The sequence below is a fragment of the Ursus americanus genome, chromosome 25 (genome assembly GCF_024610735.1).
Source record: "Ursus americanus isolate L20-20 chromosome 25, mUrsAme1.1.p, whole genome shotgun sequence".
NCBI classification, from domain to species: domain Eukaryota; kingdom Metazoa; phylum Chordata; class Mammalia; order Carnivora; family Ursidae; genus Ursus; species Ursus americanus.
Window position 1 is genome coordinate 32060966 of NC_142151.1, and position 19922 is coordinate 32080887.

The following is a 19922-nucleotide window of genomic DNA, read 5'->3' on the forward strand; positions in this document are numbered from 1 at the left end:
CACTGAAGCCATTAGGTATACTGGTTAGCAATCTCTATCAGCAAATCCAATAGTTAATTTAGTTAATTACATTGGCCACATCAAGCACATGCAAGAAAGTTGTCATCATTAAAATTAAATTTGCATCGAGAGGTAGCAGATGGGCTTACTGAATGGAAGACAACAGAAATATCTTCATAAAATGAAGGAAATTTTTAAAAAGTTTAAAAAAAAAGAAGGAAGTTATGGGAAACAGATACTCAAAGGGGAAAGTTTGTTATAGTTTATTATTTGCAGAGTCATGTAATATGTGCCATTTTGGGGGCAATATTCCCCAACGCAGTAATGTATTCATTCCCTAAATCACTTGCTATAACATATGTGAGGGTTACTTTGAAAAAATGTCATTAAAAATCTTTACCAGTGAATGACTGATCTAATTTTAATATAATTATCAAAACACACAAACACACATAGCGTACACACACATACTAGCTTGGGTAGAGAAATCTTTGTCCTCAGGACAGTAGTGAAAATTCTGAATAAGTTTTGTTTTGGACAGAATGTCTTTTGTTCATATTATCATAAATGGGAGAGAGAATATTCCCTCCTTCAAATCTTTAAATAAATATCTTGTGCACAATAAAAATATCTTGTGCATACATCATCCCAGACATGCAATGCAAGGTGCTTCAAGGCAAAAAATTAGGAAAGCTTAAAATGATTACACTTGCAATTGATATTCCTTTTTCTTTATGGTTAGCAAAGGTTTGCTATACTGACCAGACTCTTAGAACGAGGACATACATTAATTTAGAGCAAATTCGAGACTTTAAATCTTCTGTTTTAGATAATGGTTTTATAGATATAACTACCTGATTAAGGTGTTCCTAAATAAATTTTGTCTGTAATTCATAACTCAGCCTTTGCAAAAATATTACCCTTAAGAATGACCTTCAAACTTAGAAACAAGCAACGTAATTGAACAGAGAATATCTCATCTTAAATGACTTCAAATGTCAAAAAAATTAGAGGAGATAATACCTAACAGAGATTCCTGTGAAAACCAGAGATCTTATTTACATAAATTTTAAAAATAGAAATAAGAAATTGGCAACATGCATATAAAAAATTTAAAAAGAAAGAAAATGAAAAAGAAAAGCCAAAAGAAAGGAAGTTAGTGTAGCTGGGCCAGACTTACATGCTGCCTATCTTAGAAGGGAAGCCAGATGGGGGAGGGAGCTCTTTTTCCCTAGCAGAAGGACCACTTGTCTCTGTATTCATTCCAATCTCTTGCCCTTCTGCAACAGGTGTAAGAGGGCCAGGCAAGGAGGCATCTCCTGTACTAGTGTCTGAAGCTAGTTCACTGCTATCTGCATACAGCAACTCCATTTGAGTGGTGGTTCTCCTTCGGGCCTAGTCAGAGAATGGAAGGAAAAGCAATCAGGAGCAAACTTTTGCAGAGATGATTAGGGAACAGAGATTTAATATTAGTTTGAAATAGGTAAAAACATTGAGCATGTCATTTCCTAGCAAGTGTGTCAAACATAGCATGTAAGCTGGTGACAAGCCAGAGCTATGGCCAGATAAGACCTTTTTAGAGGCCATAATAATAGCCAACCTTTATACTGTCCTTTTTGTATGCCAGGCATTGTTCAAACACCTTATTATATTAGCATGTACTATCATTATCCCAATTCACAAATGAGGAAACTAAGGCACAGAGAAGCTAAGTAATGGACCCAAAGTCACACAACTAGTAAGTGGCAAAGCCAGATTCAAAAACAAGCAACTTGCCACCAGTATGACTGTGCTACCCTGCCACTCACGGCCATCTCCCTCAACATATAATTTTTTTAAAAAAGAAAGAAGGGAGAAATTAAACCAAAAGTTAACTGCAGGGAAGCTCAACTAAATTCTGATTTTTCCTATGTTTAAATGCTTTTTTTAACATCACTTTTAGTCTTAAATTTTATTTTAATATCTCTTTTTAAATCTGCTTCTCAGTTTTTGCGACCTTGTCCTCCTGATGCCTTAGCTGTGTTTTTAACCTGCCTGCTAGGTAATTCAACACCAGCCTGCACCAGCTCTTGGCAGCAGGGTGAGGCAGGGGAAGGTTAGTTTCCTTGAATCCAAACTCACTATACACATTCCTTTTCCTTACTTTTGAAAACTAAGTGACTACCCTGTTGTTGTTCAATTGTTACTATCACTAAGGAATTAAAGGATAAGCAAGGTGTTTGCCAGATGATAAGCCTCTGAAGAGGCTTATCCTGTTTTATTCAACTTTATATCGCCTGTACTTAGCATAGTGCTGGTACATACCTATTTAACATATACAGTCAACTTTACTTTTTCAGTGATGAAAAATGTATGATACGAGATCCTTTCAGGTATCTTTGCAGTTCTAAAGGAGCATAGGTAGCACCTCAGAAAATTTCTGGGGAAAGTAACGCCCTCCAACCAGGGCGTTTTTTACCTGGTCAGTTCTCCTCACTGCCAATAATAGCCCAAGGCAGAGAGGAACCATGTTCTTAGGAATCCCTAACCACAGCGGTTCCTTCAGCTGACGACATTTAGGGCCCCACTTCACACCCTTCTGGCATCCCAGGAGGGCATGAATAACTACGCTTTCACAGGGCCTGAAAGACATTCAGGGCGTTAAGAGACTCTCTCCTCTACTTAAGACGGGATCCAAACCCTACTAGGATGTTTTCTTTGAGTTTGGGTAACTTCTGCTTAGTCGCTTAGAATAATAAAACACAAACAACATGTTGCCAAGGATCGAATGTAGAGCCTGGAGAGGTTTGCTTGTTTTTTTTTTTTTAATTGGCTTGACCAGTGTTTTAAAGATCAGGAAATCCTATATAAAAATCTATATTTAAGGCTTCTTTGGAAAAAACAGTAGTCTCAGGCCTATATTCCTCATGATAAAAAAGAGCAAGAGTTAAGTGGTGGTTATTTGCTCAGATGAGGCATGTCCTCTTCAGGTAATCACAATGACCCCTACTCATTATTTTGCAGCCAGCCAAATGACTCATTTACATTACCTGACTGTTCACTATGGGCCCTCAAACTGTCCTAATTCATTTACACAGTGTTATTCTTTCAGGTTCTGATTCTCTCCATTCTATTAACAAATATTTACTAAGCACTACGAGAATTCTTTGTTTTTAAACATCTTAACATGGTTAGGTAATTCATCTACTATCAAATGCTACCAACTCTCAATCTGAAACGTACCATGTGTATCTTACACATTTAACAGCATGTGTCACTGATATTGTTTTAAACCTTAAAATATGCATTATAGCCTCATTACATTTTAATACAACATGATGATTAAGAGTTGGCTTATTATTCAAACCACCTCAGGATACTAGTTTAACAAAATAAATATGAAACACTTAAGAACATACTAGAATGTTAAAATTTCAAAAATTTCCTGCCAATTTACAAATTTTGCAAATTCATGCTGTATGCCCCTACAGGGTCTACAATCTCCTATATTATTAGGAAATTTAGGTGACTTTAATAAATTAGCACATTACTTCCCTAGTGGGTAATAAAACTTTTAGGAAAACCTGGAAGAAAAAAAGAACTGGTCTCCACAATCATATCTTTTCTAGTAGAAAAAGTGCAATAAGGCAGTAAAGCACAAGTTCCACGAAGCAGAAATGTTTCAATATAATTTTTTTTCAAAGGAGAATATGGTAATTATAGAACTAAATTTCTTACAGGTGAGAGCTCTGGTAAAAATATGCCAATTTGCTAACCTATTAAGGGTCTGAAGCCTACGTGTGTTTGTTTGTTTGTTTACTTTTGAGAGAAAGAGAGCGTGCAAGCATGGGGAGTAGGAAGGGGAGATGCAGGGCCAGAAGGAGAGAATGTTAAGCAGGCTCCACTCCACGCCCAGCGCAATGCCAGACATGGGGCTTGATCTCACGACCCTGAGATCACGACCTGAGCCAAAATCAAGAGTTGGGCGCTTAACCCACTGAGCCACCCAAGCACCCCCGAAACCTATGTGTTTAACAGTGATAACAAAAAACAGTGGGAAAGGATGTTTACCTGCTATTTTCAATTCTCCTTACCTTGCTTTTAGGTTTCACTTCACCACAAAGTTTCATAAGGTCCGAAGACAATGTGCTATACACAAATAAATAATTAACCACAGATTAAAGAGGAACTTATAGAAAATTGTATGTCTTCTATGTTTATAACTACAGAAAACATCTTACACGTCTATGGGGAAGAAAAGACAATATTTAAAATCAAATAAAAAATAATTCATTTTCTTTCCTTAAAAATCCCAGTAAATTTTATTTTATAAAATTTGTGGTGGTTAAGTATGGCTTAGCTTCGTTTCCATAATACTGTTTCTATTGCTATTCACTTAGCCATAAAATTTGAAGCAACAAGATAAAGGTATATAAAATATTGTAGAAACAAGTAAAATATATTAAGTTTCTAAAAGCTCTCTTACCTTCCTTCTGATCCTGGGCTGTTTAAAGGTGCATCTTCATCAGTACTATCCTCTACATTTTCTAAAAAAAAAAAAAAAAAAAAGTCCAAAACCTAAGTATTATCCACATGTCATAATCTGCATGATTGAAATCCCCATGCCATAATAAACATCAGCCCAACATCTCAACACAGGCAGTTTGGTTTTAGTTACTGAATCCGAACAGAAATGTAGAAAAATATTTCTAAGGAACCCCTCTGATTATGTGTCCTAAAATGAGAAAAAGTGTTCAAAATAAGAAAAATCACAAGTTTGAATCATAAAACATGGAAGAATGACATTCATAGGATGGAAATGAGATCATGTATTTATCAGAGTCTGTGTATTTGTATATATTTTTCAGAGTATGTATTTATCCCATGCTATCCAAACATGAAAAACCACTAAGTAAAATATAAGATTAAAGTAAATGTTGCATGAGCTCTCTTTAATATACTAAGCCAACGTCAAAAACTATATAAGTATAAACATACTTGCTATATTTTAATCAGTATGCCAACTTACTTAGATATTTCCCTTTATTTTTATTTTTGATTTCAAGTAGAGAGTAAGAGTGTGAGTGCGTGTGTGAAGGTATTCAGAAGTTACACATCAGCATGCAGTTCATTCACACGTACATAAAAGACAAAAACAATAGGTTTGCATGCAACGGTTTTGTAACGGAATACGAGTAAATCACCACTATTTCAGAACAACTGTAATGGACTAGTAAAAGAGAGGAGAAAAAGCAAACAGGGAAACCAGTAGGAAGTCAATAAATCAAACAGCCACTGAAAGTAAACTATTTAAAATGTCAGTGAGCCCCTAACATAGGTGCAAGTTTTTAAAACATACACATTTTATTATAATAAAATCCACAAAAGTAACGATATTATACATTACACACATTAATGAAAACTATGTATGATTCATGCCCTTTTAACTTTTAATTTTATACATGTGGATTGTGGACAACTAATTCCTTTCTCTAATGCTCCCTTTCTTCTTCACTGTTTAGCAGATGCTTTGTTAGAAATTCAGTAATACTTGATAAGAGATAGTACTACTAAAATGAAGCCCATCTAGGACCCATACAAAGGGAATTTATTTTCTGAAGTGAAGAAAAGTAGTCTTGAAGCCAATGTGTGTCTGAAAGCCCACCACTAGAGGGAGGCTCAAGGACTTGCTTCACGGACAGGATAACTAAGGTTCAAAGTGACTACATTAGTTGATAATATAGAACATGAGGTTACAGAAATGACAAACTAGTCTTTATTTTCCCATGTATAAAAGCGGGCTCAGATAGGCTAGTATTTTTCTTGAAGAAACCAGTTAGTATGTTAAACATCATGTGAGTGCTTAGTAAAAACTTAACTCCTGCTGATGCATGGATGCATAATTAGAGATAATTACGGTTTGACATAACCAACCTGGCTAAAGGATAGAGGCCCCCACGTAGAAAGTCATCAAATCAAACTCCTCTTCAGGACTGAGCTTATCTGAGCACTACAGTCATCTGGGCAACCGGACACACCATCACCTCACTATTGTACTCTTAACTCTGAGAACACACATCCAACCCACTACCAGCTTCTTTTCTCATCATCACAGAATTAAAGCTAAAGGCAGAGACTTACAACTCCCGAATGCCTTAAAGTTCATCTTTATCAGTTGAAGTTGTACGGTCTCACTTCAGTGGAGGTTAACCAAGTATTTTTAAGTCTTTTATTTAAAAAAAAAAAAGTCATAAAAATAGTATATAGAAAAGGGTTAACATAGCAGCCCAAAGACCACTATCCTCAGAAAGACCTGCTTGCAAAGTTGGACTCTCGGAGTGTTCCAGTCACTAGTTAACTACTGAAGGTACTTGAAGGTACTTAGAATGTTTGTGCAAACATTATGGTCTATGCTAAACTCCTGCTTTCCTTCTGGGAGTCTTGAATCCTGGTACATACTACATAGATGGTATGTATGTGACCAGTCGCCACAGAAAACGTCACATTATAAGTGTCTAATGGACTTCCCTGGGCATAAACATTGAGCACATGCTGCTGCATTTTCATTCCAGAGGAAAAGGAACATTCTGTGATATCTTCCACAGGAGGGAGAGAGCATAAGGAAAACTGGACATAGATCCCTCCGACTACATCTGAGTTTTTTTTTTTACCCTTGTGATCCAGCTGTGTATCCTTCCTACACTGCTCTCATGAATCTTTGCCACGAACAACCATATGCTGAGCCCCACGAGTCTTCATAGCAAGTCTCCAAAGACAGGGATGATCTTAGGGACCCTAACATAATTAGGGAAAAAAGAAGGGGATAATAAAGATGCTTTCAAAGGCTACTAAAGTACACACATATTAGCAAGGCCTACCCTCTAGCCTTACGTTCCATTATTCTATGCCATGTACTTGTTGCTCAGGGCACCAACCTGCCTGGAGGCCCCATGCACACAATACTGTGGCTGAGTCTCTGCATTTTAGTTTAGTCGTTGTCTGGAGTGACTCTTCTCTGTCCCCCTTCCACCTTGTCTTTTGCCTAGTTAACTCTTTTTCTTCTTTTGTGTTTGAGCTCAAATGTCACCTCCTCCAAAAAGCTTTTATCAACTCCTCCCTTTCTATTGGGTGGCCTCCACTCTGTGTTCCTATAACTCCCTGTGTGTATCTCAATCATTGCCCTCACTGAATGGATCATACTCTGTTCATGGTCTGTTACCCTCAGCAAGGCATCAAGTCGATGAGGGCAAGATTTCATGTTTTATTTGAATCCCAGCACTCAGTCCAAGGCTTGAGGTAAATTTGGAGTTTATTATAATTCTCTAGTTTCTGTGGACCTAATTTCCATTTTTTTCTCCTTCCATGCTTTTCCTCCAAGCACCTCTAGGCTAGATTATGGCCCCCATCTCTAGCACAGATTTCAGTCATAGAGACACAGGTTACATGAGCTGAATGGGTTTCCACTCTCTGCTTCTGACCCTTTTTCAGCCACAGAGAAATGAAAGTTGTTTGAAAGTTGTGAAAAAGTAGCACTGCCCATCAAATCTACAGTTTAATATCTTCTGCACAAAAGGACATCAAGAAGGACATGTGCATTTTCTTCCAAATTAATAGAGGCGATGGACTTAACTAAGAATTTACTTATCACCATAGGTTGGGCCACAAAGAACAAAGACAAGGCACAGGAGAGGGAGGAGGAAGAACAGGAAGAGAAGAAACGAGCCTCATAACACATGGAATGTCATAAAATTCTAGTTATAATCCAGGAAGTTGGGCAGTCTTGGTTAGGAGATAACCAATCCTACTTTTTCTACCGTACTTGTTATAGCTTGAGCAGATTAAAAGTGGTAGCTTCCCCATACTTAAATTATGCAGTTGATCTCAAGGAAATACTACACGGAGATTAACATGCAGTATAAACATCTGAAAAATCAAATAGCTCATGTATTTTATTTGTGTAACATCTTATTTAAAACAAATTCAGATGTATAGATTATGTTTATTCTAATGACACAGACAGGTAAGTACATTTACTCTTTCAGTTACATTCCTTTCTTTTAAGTATAAAAACTTTTGGCAGCTGTGTACTTAGAAAAAGAAAAGTTCAAATCAGATTTTGAAGTAATTTTAATTAAATAAAAACTGCTCCAGAATAATCATTCAGAAAAATCACAAATAATAAAATTGCCCTGATACTCCCAGTCCTTCATGTGTATAATCACTAAGAGGACTGGGTGTAGTTGATGTGAATGTTGTAATGGAAAGAGAAAGAGGTTGAAAATTTCTATACTTGATAATCTCTAAATCCCATTCTAATCTGAAAATATTGTAATTATAAATATCATTTCAACCTGTTCGTACAAAAGGCGTTGGACAGTATTATTCAATTTATAATGTTAAAATGTATGTGTTGAATTTTACAAAAATTAAGAATTGCTGAGAATCTATCAAATATATACCAAAGATATATGCTAAGGAAAGTTAATTATGAGGTTAAAACAATAGATGCAAGTTAACAGATATATTTAAAAATTAAAAAGAAATGTGTACTCCATTTTTCCCCCAAGAAAGAGAAAGAAGGGCTTATAAAACTGGAGCCACAACTGGAGGTCAAAAAACAAAAGAGATAATTAACTAAAGCCTACTTCTTTAAATATCTAATAGTTTTTAAATCAGGAATGTATAGGAAAGACAAAAGACTTAGTATGTTTGTGGTCATGGATACATTTCAAAAAAGATCATGCAAAAACCAGTTGGCTGCCAATAAAACTTTTAAACATAAGATGTACCACAATTAGTGTACATGAACAATTAGTAATTCATGCAGCTGTAGGGTACACAGAAAGCTAAACATACTTACCTAAAGGTACGCTACCTAGATCTGTGTAAATAACAGCAAAAAGGAAACAAAAAGCAATACTCCAATCAAAACAGATCCAATGTTAAGAACTCCCACATAAATCAAGATTATGCACCATTTATAAGATATGTAGAATAGATGCCATAGAAAACACTTATTATTTTTCAAGGCAGTTAGATATGCAGAGTAAAGTAATGAAACTTGGTTAATATTTTAAATAACCAAATCAGAAACTCTGTTGATCCAAAAACTAATTGCTTAAGAAGGTTAAATAAGCCTTTTTAAGTTGGTAATCATTTCTTGGAATGACAATAATTACATCCCCCAAATTTATACATGCAAATTAAAAAAGGAATAATTATTGAAAGCATAAGTAAATATAGCATCTATTCAGTCAAGCCATAGGGGAAAGAGGTATAGTATAGCATTCTCAAAGAGCAAAGCTACCATGCAATTCATTTAACTGAAATTTAGTCCAAATTACCTTGTAAAGCATGGCCTAGTAAAGCATCTAGCTCAGGATTTAATTCTGCTTTCTCTTTCAACATATGGAATAGGAGCTGGTTTTGTGTAGCACTGGTTATTTCAGTTTGTTTAAGCCGACCTTCAAGTACTTTAATTTGAGCCTCTTTCTGGGCAGCCTGAAGACCCTGTAATGACACCAAAACATAGCAACAACAACAAAAACAACAATCTTAGGTCATACAAAACAGAATCTACTACACAAAGATCTATATCAAATAGCAAATGTATATAATACATGGACTTTGACATCAGATAGACCTTGATTCATCGAAGCTCCTCTGCTTACTAGCCTGCTGACCTTGAGCTAATTACCTTATCTTCCTGATTCAGTTTCCTCATATGCAAAATGATATGAATAATACCTAATTTCCTAGCACATTGTAAAAATTAAGTGGGAGAACATAAAATAAAGGGTCTAGCACAGTCCCAAAGTGGTAATAAAAAAGTGACTTAGAAATCATTATCACCTTCAACATTTAGGCATAAATTTCTTACAGGTGACAGGTTAATGCATTTACATTCAAAGAGGAGGGAAATTCCACTGTCTTTTTTTCCTTTCTGATTTTCTTTTGAGCTGTAAAGAATCAATATTAAACCAAAGTTATGAGACCAAATTTGTTTGCATCCCAAGAGATTTTTATTTTTCCTTTGTTAAAGCAAAAGATGAATTATTTCTTGTTTAAGTTGGTTATCTGTTCTAATACACAAGTACAATGGATGACAAGCTAATGCAATCTATCTAAATAGTGCTGACTTTTCTTAACTCTAAAGAAAGATAAAAGAATGATTTTCATTTTAAAAAATAAACTTCTTACTTTACAAAAGAAAGGGTTACTGGAGAAAGATAAACAAAATGAATGAATCAAAACTTAGGTTTTCAATAACAGTATAGTTGGATCATACCTTATTGATACCCATTGACAAGAAGTGATCTAGCAGGTATCGGGCTTCTGTAAGTGTGCAAGCATTAATGACTGCAGTGACATCCAATGTTTCTCCTTCTTCCTACATCAAACCAGCATATGATGAACATTATTTTGAGCTGAATGTATCCAAACAGAGGCAAAGCCTATTATTTCATTCACTTATTTGGTAGTATTGGGCTAGTTAATAAGACTCCTGAGAGAAATGTAAAATATGATTTCTACCCCCAAGAAACATATGAGCTAGATGAAAAGAAAAAAAACATACTTGAGCAGTTAAGAATTCAAGGTGGATTAATAAATGACATACATTTTTAAACATTTTTGATTTTACAAACAATAAATAATATCACAAAATCAACAAAGAAATCTGGAGAGCAGGCAGGGAGTGATATTCATGTAAAACCTAAAAATCATATTAAATCAATAAATAAAAAACTCCTTGATATAAAAATTCAAAGTGCTTTTAATAATAAATATGAAAATACCTTCCTTAAGCCATTAACCACTTTTTTACAATTACAAACCTTTGCTTCTTCCATCTGCATAATGTTGGCTTGACAATCAGAGATACTGTCATTGATGTAATCTATATTAGCAGTTAATGACTCCATCTCCTCATTGATGTTAACCACATTTTTATCTCCCTCTCCACTCTCCTTGACTATCTTTTCCCGTCTTTTTGAAAGTTTTTCTCGTCTTTTTGTGAGTTCTTCCCGTTGCTATTGAGAAAACAGATCAGATTTTAAGAAATAATATTGATCCAGGACCTTAAGAACATTATGCTAAGTGAAATAAGTGAGTCACAGAAGGACAAATACTGCACGATTCCATTTATATGAGGTATCTAGTCAAACTCATAGATGCACTAAGTAAAATGGTGGTTGCCAGGGGCTAGGGGAGGGGGTAACTGTTCAATGGGTATGAACTTTCAGTTATGCAAGATGAGTAAGTTCTAGAGATCCGCTGCACAACACTGTGCCTATGGTTAACAACACTGTGCTGTACACTTAAAAATGTGTTAAGAGGGTCGATCTCATGCTGTCTGTTCTTATCACAACTGAAACAAAGCAAAACAAAAAAAGAAATGATGTTCATCTATCCACACACAATGCAATCAAAACTCACCAAAAGAAAGAAAGAAAGAAAGAAAGAAAGAAAGAAAGAAAGAAAGAAAGAAAGAAAAGAAAAGAAAAAAGAAAAGAAAAGAAAAGAAAAGAAAAGAAAAAAAAAGAAAGGAAAATTGGTAAAGTATTAATTTACCCAGAGATCAAATTTGGAAAACTAAAATGAACAGCGAGCTAAGGAAAAGCAGATCTACGTTCTATTTTCCACACCTTGAGGAGTCTATTCATATCCGCCTCCATATTGGAAATAGTCATTTTCTGCATAATGATGTCTGTGACCCTGCGCTCAAGAAGCTGCCACTTCATGCGAGCTGTCTTGGAAGTAAACACTCGGCCAGTCAATCCTTTCCTCTGATATTTTTTTCTATAATCATATAAAAACAGACAAAAACATAATTACTGATGTGCTGATTTGATTGTGCACTGCCAAATAATGAGCTGTTTTTCATTTAAGTCCAACATTTAGTAATAATGCCACAAAGATTATGTCAGAAGGAATAGAAGGATTGTACTGACCTGGTTCCATTTGTTGTGGACGTTGGTAAGGCCTGGACTCTTGCCACAGGAATTCTCATTTTCTGCTGGGCTCCTGCCCTTGATACATCTGCTTCTACGGCAGCTGCACTGGAACCCGCGTCCTGAACAGGGCTATCAGATGAGCTCAGCTTCCGAGTGACTTTCCCAGCCACTCTATCTGACATGGGCCTCACTTGCCTGCGAAGAGCTGTAACCTGAAAGAGCAAGAGAGATTGACTCATTCTCTTAGTCTACAGAAGTACATTATTTACCTCGACGAAGCCAGAATGTTTCCTCCAACTGATCAACTTGCCTCTTCAGTTTTGCGACGAAGAACCACTTCTTGGTTTCTTTTTTGGGCTTCTAGAAGTCTAAGTTGATGCTATAAAATAATAATGAATAAGTTAAAACGGTGAACTGAAAGATACAACGCTTCCTACTCCTGCATTAACATATTCCCCCGTCCCATTGGGAACTGTAATAGTTCTTAGCAGAATCTGAGCTAACAACAACCTTGCATCCATTGCTACAGATAAGGATATTTTATTCCAATAAACAAAAATGCAACTGATGCAGCCACCTTTTCTAAAAAATGAAGTTATCTCTGTGATATACTTTTATTTAAGAAACACTATATAATGCTTACTATATACAAGTACTTTTCTAAATGCTTTATAAATATTATAAGTTATGTTTCATTTTTGCTAGACATTTGTTTTGCTAGCTGAGGCAAGAACAGGAAGAAACACAACTTAGAATATTTTCAATAGTCACTTTACAATATATACAGCAATTATTAACTCTGTTTTAAATATAGGGAAAATATATTCATTATACTAACACTTTATAGTAACTTTGAAAATATGTTGGGTAAAGTAAATTAACAATAAAACATGTCAGTATTGGCTACCAACTTGTTTCTAGGTACTCTATATGATAAAGACAATTCATTATAAATTACTTTAAGCCATTTTATAAAGCTAAAATTTAGGAAAGAATTTTGGGCTGAAAAAGAACAGAGATCCTAGTTCTAGTTCTGTCATTTATTCAACTCTGTGACCTTGGGCAAAGCTTAGGAATTGGGCTTACTCACAAATATCCCTTGTGGGACTTAAATTCTGTGATATACCAAATAACCCTTCATTTTTGTATCACTAATTCAAACAAATCATTCATCTCATGTTTATGCATATTCCTATGTCATCAGATGAGAATTCTTGGAGAACCAGACTCTTATCACTGCCATATCTTCATTGCCTACAGCAATGATTGACATAGAGGCAAAGTTAACAAATCTTTTTAAGTGAATGAAGTACCAAAATTAACATATAGGGGTGCCTGGGTGGCTCAGTCATCAAGCGTCTGCCTTCGGCTCAGGGCGTGATCCCAGGGTCCTGGGATCGAGCCCCACACCAGGCTCCTCTGCTGGGAGCCTGCTTCTTCCTCTCCCACTCCCCCTGCCTGTGTTCCCTCTCTCGCTGGCCGTCTCTCTTTCCATCAAATAAATAAATAAAAATCTTTAAAAAAAAAAATTAACATATAGTTTGATACTTGTTACTACTACATTAAGTATTCTCCTATTCTAAGTCAAATCTCAAGTTCATTCTTATTCTTTGTATGGTGTACAATATACAAAGGGTTAAAAGATGAATATGACAAGAAACAATTTAGAAAGGGGTTCAATATGCACACAAGGCAACAAGTAAAAGTGTGAAGGAGTCTGAATTTTAGCTTTGTATGTGATTAGCCAGCTTCACATCTTTATAACAGAATATTGTATCATGTATGATCCTATGTTGTGGAATAAGATTCAAAAGTTCCATCCCAGGAGTCAACTGTTCAATATTGACCTCTATGTCTCATATGAATTAGTTACAAAGAAATAAGTAGTGAATATTGTAAGGAAATTATTCCTGTCATCCAAAAATTTGGATTAAAAACAAAATAAATATAGTATTTGTCTTTCTCTGACTTATTTCATTTACCATAATACTCTCCAGCTTCATCCAGATCATTGCAAATGGCAAGATTTCATTTTTTTTATGGCTGAGTAAAGTGCAGAATTTAAGAAACAAAACAAATGAGCAAAGGGAAAAAAAGAGAGGCGCAAATCAAAAAACAGACTCTTAACTATAGAGAACAAATAGCTACTAGAGGGGAGGTGGGTGGGGAGGTGGGTGAAATAGGGGATGGGATTAAAGAGGGCATTTGTTGTGATGAGCACCAGGTGTTACATGGAAGTGCTGAATCACTATAGTGTACACCTGAAACTAATATTACACTGTATGTTAACTGGAGTTTGAATAGAAACTTCTAAATAAATACATAAATAGCCAAAAAGTGGATATAACCCAAATGTCTACCAATTAAGGAATGGATAAACAAAATGTGCTCTATGCATACAGTCGTAAAAAGGGATGGACTACCAGTACATGCAATAACACAGATGAACCTTGAAAACATCATGCTAATTTAAAAAGCCAGATAAAAAAGGCTATATATTGCATATTTCATTCATATGTAACATACACAGTGGGCAAATCCATGGAGACAGAAAGTATACTAGAGTGGCTGTCAGGGGCCAGGGAGACGGGAGAAGGGGAGTGACTGCTAATGGGTACGGAGTTTCTTTTTGGAGTGATGAAAAATATTCTGGAATAAAACAGTGATTGTTGCACAATTCTGTGAATATACTAAATCCTTGAATTGTACAGTTTAAAGGAGTGAATTTTACAGCTCGTGAATATATGCCAATTTTTGTAAATAGAAGGAAAGAAAGAAGTACAGTCTTAACACAGCAGTCATCTCATGAATATCTACTTTTCTCATTACTCCCTCTATCTCCTTAAACTTTCTCTTTACTTCCCAAAGTAGATGTCTACTTTCTAAAATATGTTGTTTGCTCACATTTTCTCCAGGGAGGATTTAGAACAAGTTGAGCAAGAAAAAAGAACAGAGGCTGAAACCTAACCAACAATGGGGAAAAGACAACGATGGCCTCTTCTTCCGAGGAAAAAAAAATCATAAATGAAATAACCATTTTGCCAGAAATTTGGAAAGAAGAAAAAAACAAACTGACTATAACCTAAAATCTTAACACAATTACAGTTAGCATGCTGGTATATAGCCTCAAAATTTTTTCCCTCATTTTAATTAAGCATGCATACATGAAATGCTACTTTATGGGGCACCTGGATGACTCAGTCAGTTAAGCATCTGCCTTTGGCTCAGGTCATGATCTCAATGTCCTAGGATCAAGCCCTGCATCAGGCTTCCGGTCAGCAGGGAGTCTGCTTCTCCCCTGCCCCCCCCCCCCCGACTCTCTGTCTCAAATAAAGAAATAAACTCTTTTTAAAAATGCTACTTTACACTTAATGTTAAATCACGGTCATTTCTCATCTTCCTATGCAATTTCAAATATTAATCTTCAATGGATAAATAATAACCTATTAACTGAGATGGACAGTAATTTAGCCATTCCCCTTATTGTCAAGCATCTTGGTTGTTTTACATTTTTCACTATTACAAATAACCCTAAAGTAAAGATTTTAACACATAACAATTTTTCTGATTTTAGATTATTTTCTTAGCCTAAGTTCATGGGAGAAGCAGGATTCTTAAGTGAAAGAATATGAAAACTTTTATAGCTCTTAGTAAAGCCTCCTCTAATGAAAGTGGGTTATTATTCCAGGAACATTGCTAAGAATCTCTAGTGGTGAAACTGTGTGGAACCATCCTAAAATCACTATCTTACATAATACTGTAAGTAGTTCCGTGATCTCCCTAGAGATAATCAATTATTCTTTGCCATTTTCTCTCATCTCATCATCTAGGAAATAAGCCTCTACTAAAACTTATAATAATATTACAGTGTTTTTATAATCTTGTATATTAAGTTACTATAATCCATATATTATAATAAATGCCATATTATAAAATTAATGCTTACTTACGGTCCTTAACCTGCACTTAATAGTTACAGTTATCAGAAAATTTTCTTCCATTTATTAAACAAGCTTGTTCAAGGTACAATATTTGTATATAACTGAAAGTTAAAGTCCACTCACATCTCTTTTACGTTGATCTTTTTTCAATTGAGCAATCTCTCTGTTTCTCCGAGACTCTGTCAATCTGGCTTTTTCTTGTTCTTCTTTCATTTGTTTCATTAGTCGAACCTAAAAAAATTAGGTAAACACATCTATTGGAGTTTTCCTATCACAACATTCATTAAATTAATCACACGTATGGAAGTAAACAGAATTCTGAATACTTAACATGGAAATAATGGAGCTTTGCTGCACATTTTAGATGGTCAATTCTTATTTTGTGGGATTAATACATTTCTATTTCTAATAGTTTTCTAGTATGTTTCTATCAAATTGCTTAGTGCTTTATGCATTTTATATTCAGTGTATTCTATAACTTGAATGAATTTTTGGTACTTATTACCACTAGCTGTGTGACCTTGAGCAAATTACTTAACCTCTCTAGGTTTACATTTCTCAAAAATAAAATAGAGATAACAGCTCTATAGCATTGGACTATTATGAGAATTTATTGAGTAATACCTGTAGAGTGCTTATAACAATGCCTTGCATATAGTAAGCACCTAATAATTTTAGCTATTGCTGTCATCATCAAAGACACATTATAGATTAAAACTTCCTAAATCATTTTCACATTTGCTATCTGATATTGATTGTCATGTCAAATGTTAATAAGAATAATTAATCCCACAACAAAAACACAGAACAGATCAGGATTCGCATACCCTCTTTAGTCAAGAGAAGACAATTTATATTTTTCTATGCATGGGAAGGATAAACACTAAATTCAAGATAGTTGTTACTTCTGGGGGAAAAGGGAATATGATCAGAAAGGAATATATAGGAGGTTTTGTATATACTGTAATGTTTAATATCTAAACAGTGAATATAGTGTTCATTATGTAATTATCAGCAATTTTTTGCATGTTCAAAATACTTTATGTGTTTCAGGAGGAGAGCTATATCCATCAGTCAAAGAAGCCCTGTTTTTGACCACATGATTTTCAGCTATTCTGAAGAAAGGCTTTGATAATGGATGACTATAGGAAACAACTTCTAATTGCCAAAAGGAAGTGTATCATTTTTAAGACTGGATTACCTTTTATTGAATATGGAAAGAACCACATAATTTTTTTGTCCCAAATGACATAAGTATCCTCAACATCAGACTTTAATGCAAAATATAATCAATACCTTTGTTTTTTTCATTTCCATCACATCCTGCTGCAATTTCTTCAATTGCTTTTCATATTGAGACTGGTTTTTAAGCAACCTTGCATGCTCTTTTTGGGCTGTCTGAAGTCTTTGTAGTTCCTTATTCATGGCTTGGAGTTTCTTTTCATATTCAGACCTGACTTTTTTTGCTTTTTCTTCTGAGTAAGATTCCACTGAACCTAAACGATCAAAGGGTATTTGTATTTATTTCTATGAAATAAAGATTTTCATTTTGCAGATTTACAACTCATGAGCTCAGAGAAAACTACCTTCCAAACACAAACCTTAGGAGCCCAGGGCATCTGTGAATCACTCTCTCTTTTATTATCTACCCTCAGCTTGTTTAACAATTATTTAAGTTTTTTTTTTAATTTAAAAAAATATTGCCAGCATAAATCAAGACAGTAAAACAATTAGCCACAATTTTGGACAAAATAATTAAATAGCCTAGATATGAAAAAAATAAGCAATATTCAACATAATAAGACAAACTCGCATATAATGTGGCTTCTAATGCAATTTCTTTCTCTAAAGGCAGAAATGATTAAAAACCCATTTTGGCAATTTAGTTGGAACTTTAATTAGAATTAAATGTAATTCTTACCTAAGTTCTGGAGCACCTGGTCTCTCTCAAGCTGAGTGTCCCGAATTTTATGCTGCAGCATCATTAGCTTCTCTTCATACTGCTTTTTCAGTGTCTGCAGTCTTTTCTGGCTGTTTTCTAGTTCATCAATCAGCTTTTGCTTGATTGCAATTTCACAAGTAATGTTTGCTAAGTCTGCTTGATAATTGGCTATTTACAAAAGAAGAAAATAAACATACTGTAATAGGCCACAATATCATACTTCTAACTTTCAAGTAAGAGCATGAAAACCATCATCTATATTCAGGTATTCACTTAACAGCTGTAAGGAAAATGTCCTGGATAAACCAAAAACGAAAAAAGAGGTGAACAAGAGAGATTGTTCACATTCATCAGTGACAACAGATACTATTTGTGCTAAGTATGAATGGAAATCACACAATGACTAAATCCAGGAGGGGCAGAAACATGAGGCTGGGAGGGGAAACACAAGTCAGCAGTTATAAAAGCTGCCTTCATCAAGAATGAAATGAAGAATGCTTTCTGCCACTATTTTAAATAAATTCCCCAAATTAATTTTTGTCCTTGTACTAAATAGCAAGTACCTTTCTCATCTGATTCAGAATCTGATTCATCGGAGCTTTCACCCCCTTCAATATCATCTTCTTCTTCCTCCTCCTCCTCCTCTTCTTCCTCATGATCACTCACTTCTTGACTCTCTTCCTAAAATGTGATTTATGACTATTAATAGCATAATATCAACAAAACAAACTGGTTACCTCATTAAGAGAGATTGCTGAAGTATAAAATACAGAAGTACACAAATTTCACCTTTCATCAGTGCAAAAATCATTCCATAATTTTAGGGTTATTACATAATTTTGTCTTAATAAAATAGTACTTCATCTCTCCTAGTGTTCTACTCCCCCCCCACACACATACAATGCTTCATGTTGCACAAGATTGAGAGTTACCAGTATTTTATGGCTCACATTTCTGAAGAAAAGAAGTCCTCAAGCAAATAGTTTAAAATGGATGCATGATAACCATTTCTCTTTTCTACATATAAGTTAGTATAATTATCACCAAACATAAACAAGCTAAATCCAGGCACTGAAATGTCCAGGTTCGTTCTTTCATACTTACCACTTCTAATTCACTGCTTTCTCTTTCTGTAATACCCTTTTCCTCTTTCTTCTCTTGGTCAGTATCTGTATTATCCTCTTTACCAGCCACACTTTAAAAAAAGGAACAAAAGGGTACAGTATTAAAATAGAGAGGAAAATTGTTCACTTTTGTCTCCCAGATCTTAAAAATCATCATTTGTGAAAACAAACTAGCAGAGTTTATCATTTGACTGAGCAAAGTTATGTCTGATGCTTCAGAAGAAAACAGAAACTGCCAAACAATAGTGAATTATATCACTGGAGGAAAGTTTATTTTCTAGAAACACTGAGGAATAGATTATACCCTAAGGCATGAGATCTGATGAGACAGCTATGAACTAGTCACAATAACTAGCCAATTAACTAGAACATAGGTGATTTAAATTCAAAGGAAATCAAAACAAATATTTTTCTTTTCTCACCTAAATATATGACTTTTCCTATCTAAATACGAAGATACAGAAGCTGAATTTTTATTGATGTCCTAATACATTTAAAAATAAATTTAAAGACCCAGAATAAATCTGCTCACAGTAAGTCTGTCTTCACTGGCTGTATCATTAGAGTGGTTAGGTCTTCCTAGTAATTCTCTAGCACAGGAGTTATTTCTTGGCCATAAGGACTTTTCTTAAAATGTTCTCACACAAATGGGTCTTTGCACACCATAACTGTCTGAGGTTCAGCCTGACCTTTGACTGAATGGGAAATTGCAGGATCTGCTGCAAGACTGGCCATACCAAATAGAAGCCTCCTGTTCAGTCATCTGGTACTAACAGCTCTAACTACACATTGATGTCAGGTAATGCTTATAGTTAACCTAACTCAGCCCCAGTGGCCTTGAGAAGAAGACAATGCACACTACAGTGAGCAAAGCTTTTCACACTTAATTCACTATGACTCTTTTAGGGTCCAGCAACCATGATCAATTATGCACAGAAGTTATACATCTGTTCACTAGATTCATACATGTAATCAAACTAAA

At 35.0% G+C, this 19922-nt stretch overlaps 1 protein-coding gene across 11 annotated transcripts in view; it reads right to left on the reverse strand.

Annotated features, from left to right (window-relative positions):
• KIF21A (kinesin family member 21A) overlaps positions 1-19922 on the reverse strand; it is a 158300-nt gene that overhangs the window by 28059 nt on the left and 110319 nt on the right. For 7 of the 11 annotated variants that reach the window (XM_045776512.2, XM_045776506.2, XM_045776501.2 and 4 more), the window contains 15 exons: positions 18921-19011; positions 18380-18497; positions 17796-17984; positions 17171-17370; positions 15998-16105; positions 12244-12312; positions 11931-12145; positions 11625-11778; positions 10815-11009; positions 10268-10369; positions 9324-9489; positions 8840-8860; positions 4466-4526; positions 4074-4128; positions 1181-1395 (listed from right to left, as the gene is read on the reverse strand). In XM_045776512.2, the coding sequence (XP_045632468.2) occupies positions 1181-1395; positions 4074-4128; positions 4466-4526; positions 8840-8860; positions 9324-9489; positions 10268-10369; positions 10815-11009; positions 11625-11778; positions 11931-12145; positions 12244-12312; positions 15998-16105; positions 17171-17370; positions 17796-17984; positions 18380-18497; positions 18921-19011 (1959 nt within the window). The remainder of the gene's footprint in view (positions 1-1180; positions 1396-4073; positions 4129-4465; positions 4527-8839; positions 8861-9323; positions 9490-10267; positions 10370-10814; positions 11010-11624; positions 11779-11930; positions 12146-12243; positions 12313-15997; positions 16106-17170; positions 17371-17795; positions 17985-18379; positions 18498-18920; positions 19012-19922) is intronic. The other 4 variants (XM_045776508.2, XM_045776503.2, XM_087855776.1 and 1 more) reach the window with 1 other exon arrangement.